The sequence below is a fragment of the Psammomys obesus genome, unplaced genomic scaffold, assembly GCF_907164565.1.
Source record: "Psammomys obesus unplaced genomic scaffold, mPsaObe1.curated_primary_1811, whole genome shotgun sequence".
NCBI classification, from domain to species: domain Eukaryota; kingdom Metazoa; phylum Chordata; class Mammalia; order Rodentia; family Muridae; genus Psammomys; species Psammomys obesus.
In genome coordinates, this window is record NW_026595981.1 from 11,445,602 (window position 1) to 11,452,238 (window position 6,637).

General features: G+C 49.4%; 1 protein-coding gene across 1 annotated transcript in view; it reads left to right on the forward strand.

The window, feature by feature from the left end:
- Nucleotides 1-5,296, forward strand: part of Tubd1 (tubulin delta 1) — a 20,125-nt gene extending 14,829 nt beyond the window's left edge. Inside the window, exons 8-10 of the mRNA XM_055620371.1 lie at nucleotides 382-522; nucleotides 3,794-3,977; nucleotides 5,015-5,296. Of these exons, the coding sequence (XP_055476346.1) occupies nucleotides 382-522; nucleotides 3,794-3,977; nucleotides 5,015-5,117 (428 nt within the window). The 3' untranslated portion in view covers nucleotides 5,118-5,296. The remainder of the gene's footprint in view (nucleotides 1-381; nucleotides 523-3,793; nucleotides 3,978-5,014) is intronic.
- Nucleotides 5,297-6,637: the final 1,341 nt, after the last annotated feature.

A 6,637-nucleotide genomic window follows, 5' to 3' on the forward strand; every position in this document is an offset into this window, starting at 1 on the left:
GAAAGAAAGAAAGAAAGAAAGAAAGAAAGAAAGAAAGAAAGAAAGAAAGAAAGAAAAAGAAAGAAAGAAAGAAAGAACGAACGAACTACAATACAAGTGGATGTGGTGGCTGATACCTCCAATCCTGCAACCTTGGCACTTCGAGGCCAGCCTAGGCTACACTTTGAGTTCTAGGCTACAGAGTGGCCCTGACTCAAAACAGGCGAACCACTGTATCTCTCAATGCAGGGTAGATTATCCAAAGGCCTTAAACGCCTGCCTGCTGATTTTCCTGCATCACCTGCTGGGATTATGGGATGTGCTGTCACACCAACCTGAAACATCTACACTTTCCTCCAATTCAAAGCCGCTTATATGCTCTCCGCTTTTCCTTTGTGCTAGGTATCGACTGGCAGGTGCGGCCTCCTCTGTCAGGCCTCCCTCCTCTTGGCAAAATGTCAGTTCACAAAGAACTTAATTTTAACACTTCCATTGCTAACTTGGTCATCCTCCGTGGGAAAGAAGTGCAAAGTGCAGATGTGGGTAAGCATTAATTCAGGTGAAAACTGAGTTTTCTAAAAATAACTTCTGGGACTTTCAAGATGGTGCAGGGGGGGAGAGGCACTTATCTCATGAGCCCGACAAACCTGAATCTGGTACCTGGAACTCACGTCAAGGTGGACGAGCGAACTTCCTCCACAAAGATGCCCAACCTCCACACACACATTTAATATAAATGAGAACTTTTAGCTAGGCACTCAACCACCTTTAATCCCAGACCAGGAGGCAGAAGCAAGCAGATCTCTGTGACTTGGAGGCCAGCCTGGTCTACAAAGTGAGTTTCAGGACAGCCAGGGCTACACAGAGAAACCCTGTCTCAAAAAAACCAAACCAAACCAAGCAGAAAACAAACAAACAAACAAACAAAACCCCCCATGCATTCCAAAACCAAACCAACCAACCAAATAAATCCAAATCTAATTTGGGGTTGGAGAATACAACCCACTGAGCCATCTTTCCAATGCTGGTGGAGGGTGGTGGAGGCCCGTGGAGTCGGGTAGAGGCCCATGGAGGGTGGAGGTGGTGGAGGCCCATGGAGGGGGGTAGAGGCCCATGGAGGGGGGTAGAGCCCATGGAGAGTGCAAGTGGTGGAGGCCCGTGGAGGGGGGTAGAGGCCCATGGAGGGGGGTAGAGCCCGTGGAGGGTGGAGGCCAGTGGAGGCCAGTGCAGGTCTTTCCTCAGGTGTCTTTGACCCTGGAATTTTGTTTCTTTGCTGTTTTGGACAGTCTGTCATGTATCCCCAAACTTGCTCTCTAGCCGTGGCTGGCTCTGAAGTGCTGATCCTCCTGCCTCAGCTTTCCGGTGCTGAGATTACCGTGCTCCACCATCCCCATCTCACCTTACTTTTGAGACAGGGTCTCCTACTAACTTGGCACCTGCTAGGGGACTTAGCCTTGGCTGGTCAGTGGCCCCAGCCTGCACTTCCCAGTGCTGGGCTTCCACGCATGGGCTACCAAGCCAGTTTTCTTGACTGGGGCTCTGGGGATGAGGTGAGGTCCTTGTGCAGCTTGAGCCATGTCCTCTCTCCTTACGAAGGGAAGTTTAGCTCATTTATCTGAAAGAGTAAAACACAGGCACGTGTGGCCATGAGCTTCTCGAGAAAATTACTAAGTGTCTTCACAACAGCCATCGCACAGTTTTAAGCGTTTGTTTCTAAGTGTGTGTGTGTGGTGAGCATATGGCTGCAGGAGCCAGAGCAGGGCTCGGGTGTCTTCACCTGCTGCTGCTCTCTGCCTTGTCCTTTGAGACAGCCTCTCTCACTGAACCCGAGGCCTCCCTCTCAGCTCCAAGGGCTGACCGGCAGGCTCCGAGGGCTTGCCGGTCCTTGTCCCCTAGCTTGTACACCGAGCGCTCTTACACAACGAGCACTCAGCCCCCCCGCCCCCAAGTGTACAGTTTTGGTGGCTCCAAAGTCCCATTGCAAAGGTTTGTCTAGGGACCTGAATGAACACATAAGGTGGGCTCGCTCATGTACACCAGGTCACAGCTGACAAACGAATATGAGGCAGGCTAGAAGAGGGAGATTTGGGGGCTTAGGAAGGAAAGGGGACCTCTCGTTACCCCAAAACTAAGGATTCTAGCACAATTAGCATTTGTTGTGAAGGTTGTCAGAAATATATAAAAATCTCTGTATTTTGTATAGAAATATCTTCAAATGAGAATGTTAAAAGAAGAATGACCTGGGCTTAGGGCCTGAATGTGTAGGACCCTGGGTCCCCCTCCTCTTTGAAGACATTTTCTGGAAATCTCTCAAACAAGACTAACATCCTGGTTTGCAGTGAGGACGCCCTACCCTCCTTCATTCTGGAGTTTACCTCCTCGTAATCCTGTCTGTACCCTTCAGGAGTGCCCTGCGACCTCATTAGAATTCCTTAGCACCTCACTAAAGACAGGAACCTCAAAATTCACCCAGTACTGTGCAGGACCGTGGGGCCCACCTCATCTATGATCCACACTCATGGGGCGGGGCTTACCCGCCTGAGGGCCTTAAGCGCCATATAAAAACATCTTTAATAAAGTCCCGTTCTGCCACCTACTGGAGGCAGAAATTATTTTCTCCCCGAAACCAAGGGATCCCCTCAGTCTGAGCCACTGACAGAATCCTAGGCCAGGAACTCTAGACAGCTTTGACTGTGCACAGGTTTATTCGTCTTGTTTGTGAGATTCCCAGATCTCAGGTTCACATCTGAGAAAGCAATAAGGAAGGTCAGAGACACCTAGGCCACAAGCATGCGTCATTGCTAGTTTAACATTCATATTTGAAATATCTCTCTGCAGGCAATCTCTGCATTTATTTATTTATTTGTTTGTTTGTTTGTTTGTTTGTTTATTTGAGGTGGGGTTTCTCTGTGTAGCCTTGGCTGTCCTGGGCTCACTTTGTAGATTTGTAGACCAGGCTGGCCTCGAACTCACAGAGACCCACCTGCCTCTGCCTCCCGAGTGCTGGGATTGCAGGCGTGTACCTCCAATGCCTGGCTTGCAGACAGTCTTTATAGCAGTATTTTTTTCAGAGGTAAGGTCTGTATGCAGCCCCGGCTGCCCTGGATCTCACTCTGTAGACCAGGCTGGCCTCAAACGCAGAGCTCCTTCCGAATCTGCCTCCCAGTGCTGGGATCACAGAAGTGCACCACCACTGCCCAGCATCAAATTTTGTTTTTTTAATTTTTATTTATTTTATGTGTATGTTTGCTTGCATGTATTTCTATGTACCACACGCATGCCTGGCGCCTACAAATGCTAGAAGAGGGTGTCAGATCTCCCGGGACTGGAGTTACAGACAGTTGGGAATGTGTCTTTGGGTGCCGGGAATTGAACCTGGGTCCTCTGGAAGAGCAGCCAGTGCTCTCAGCTTCTAAAGCACTCCACCATCTTTCCAGCACAGAGACTTTACCTGGAGTCCAGAGTAAGAGGCTCCTCAGCTTCTCTCTTCTTAAGTTTCCACACCTCTCTGTCCTTCTTCAGAATTACTGTTTTCCCTTTTTGTTTTTAAGTGAGTAAGTGTGTGTGTGTGTGTGTGTGTGTGTGTGTGTGGCCACAGTGTGTGTACCACAGCACACATGTGGAGGTCAGAGGACAACCTGCAGGAGAGTGACTTCTCTCCGTGCGGCGTGTGGGTCCCAGGAGCTGAACCCGAGTCAGCAGGCCTGGCGACAAGCACTCTTGCTCCCTGCACCACGTTGCCAGCCTCTGTTATCACACTTTCACACGTGTGCAGAAGGGACTTTGCTCAGATGCACCATGTTTTTAACTCTAGAGGGATTTAAGGACCCAGCTCTCTACACTCCCTGGCTGGGACCCGCTCACGCGTTCAGCGTGTGGAGAACGCAGCGAGCTTTTGACAAGTATGAGAAGTCTGCGGCACTGGTCAGCAATAGCCAGCTCTTAGTGAGACCGCTCGACGCGATTGTGGGCAAGGCGTGGAATATGTTTGCATCCAAGTAAGTACAAAAGGGGTCTGCAGACCCCTTCTCTCGGCCGGACACTGCCGCAGTAGGGCCTGAGGCGCACTGTGAGTAAGCCTTGCTGCCAAGTGCAGCTGGGAGGCGTGTGATGTAAAGGTCCCTTCTCATCTGTGCAGCAAGGGTCCAGTGAGGTGGGCATGCAAGCCACCTAGTTCGGCACTGGGCTAAGAAGTGCTCGGCAACTCTTCCGTACCAGTATCTTTATTTTATGTGTGTGGCTATTTTGCCTGATGTGTGGTTGTGTACCCTAGGCATGCCTAGAACTCTCATGTGAGGGCCTGTGCTCTGTCCCAGTGCTGGGAAGAGACAGGGAGAAGGTCCTGGGGAGCAGAGGAGACTCCGGGCCTCCTCAGTAATAGCAATGGGAAGCTCAGCTCCACGGGGCACTGAGGGATGTCTTAGCAGCTGCTCAGCCTCTTCTCATGGATAGTTATTTGCTGTCAAAATACAATTCCCCAGGTGACTGAACAGGGTTCCCCAGGACCCAGTCATCCTGCCCAGGCTGTGCCCAGCCTGTCTCCTCCTCATCTGGCTCCCAAGTCTTCTCTTGGTCCAATCTCTTCCTACTCCCACTGTGATGTCAGTTTATCCCGCCTGCCCCTGCTGTTCTTCCAGGAGCTGGGTTTCTGCTAACCCAGAAACCTGTGGGTTAGGGGATGGCTGAGAACACCACCCAGGAGGAACGCTGGCGTCACTTCTAATTCCAAACCTTATGTGACATTCCTGGGCTCCTTCTGAGGGTTGATCTGGGGTCAGTCACCTCCTGTGGAATACTGAGCCCATTTTCCATGACCTCAGAGCCCGACGTGCCTCCTTTCCCCTGTGCCTTCTTGGACACTAAGGGCAGAGCGAGTGTGACGACGGGCTAAAGGTGCTGGTGTTAGAACGAGCGACCCACACATCAGTGAGTCCCAAGAGCTTCTGTGAGCTCGGAGTGCTCACCGGGTCGTTCATTGTTTAAGCTTCTCATTTGCCTGGAATTGTGTATGTGATACTTGCTGCTTTCTCACCAGAGCTTACATCCATCAGTACACAAGATTTGGAATGGAGGAAGAAGACTTTTTGGACAGCTTCACGTTGTTAGAACAAGTTGTCGCCAGCTATAGTAATCTCTGACTTTAAGCTAAGAAGAGAAGAAGACCTTAAGGATGCTTGGACTAAAATATTTTCAAAATGGAGGCTTAGTGGGGCTTGTCTGCGATCCCAGCACTCTGGGTCTCCTGTAGCCAACCTGGGCTACACAAGGCTCCGTTCAGAACAGATAAATAAATATGAATATTTACTTTCAAGGTCAATCTGTTATAGTAATAAAATAGAATGCGGATTCTAATTTATGTACTCTGTCCACAGACACGAAGAAAATTCTCCCAGGGGAATGTAATGTATTTTCAGTGAAAAGATATATTTGGAATTTCATTTGTAAGGGGAAAAAAAGCAGTTTCTATTAAAAAAACAAAAAACATCACTTTGAAAAAAAGAAAAAAAAACCACATCATCTTGCAGAAATAGGGTCTCAAACCCTGTAGATCCTCCCGCCTCAGGCTCCAGAGCAGATCTGTGCACCTTGGAGTCTAGTGTAAAGAACTCTGCAAGCTCATACCTGACACGGAAGCATAAGGATCCAAGGAAAGGGAACATTCTGTTTGTCTCCATGTTTCTTCCTCTTCCCTCTTTACTACAAAAAAGATTTACGAAACATGACCTAAACTTTCACGGTTCAAATGGGAGCTAAAATATACTTTGGGTATGTGGGCTTTTAAAAAAGGGTTTCTTTCAAGTGTGTGGTATAGGTATGTATGTATGTGGTGTGTGTGTGTATGTGCATCTGTGTGTGTGTACTGTGGTAAGTATGTCTATATGTGTGTGTGGTGTGTGCGTGTCTGTGAGTGGTGTGATAGGTGCATATGTATGTATTTGGTGTGTGTATCGTGGTGTGTGTGTGGTGTATGTGTGTGTGTCTGTGAGGTGTGTGTATAGTGGTGTGTGTGTATGTGTCTGGTGTATGTATGTGTGTCTGTGAGGTGTGTGTATAGTGTGGTGTGTGTGTTTGGGTTTGTGTGTGTGTGTGCACGGGGCACCCGTATGAAGCCACCCAGGGAGGTAGAGGGGGCGTTAGGTGCTTTGGTGCTGGAGATGCAGGTGGGTTCTGACCCTCTGCACGTGCCATCCACATGCTTGGCCCCTGGGCCGTCTCCCGCGCCAGTGTGCTTGTTTCGTCGTGTTTGTAGACGGGGTCCCTGTAGCCCAGGATGGTCTGGACCGTGCTGTGATTCTCCAGGCTCAGCTCCCCAAGCGTTAAGCAGGAGCCACTCTTCTTGGGTCTGAGAATCCCAGTTCTGTAAATACCTTTGAAAGTGGCTGCTGTGAGCCACAAGGGGGCGATGTTGTCAAATGCAACAGTGTGACCGTGCTCTGAATGCAGTTAAGATACTCGATGTAGCTATTTCAGAAAGAACACTGGTCCGGGTGCAGCAGTGTGCCCCGCCTTCCAGCACTCAGGTGGCTGGGGCAGGAGGATCTGTTGAGTTAGGAGTTCAAGATGATCCTGGGCAAAAAAAAAAAAAAAAAAAAAATTTAGAAGCTGTGGCAAACAGCTATAATCCCAGTACTAGGGTGATGGAATCAGGAGGACAGGA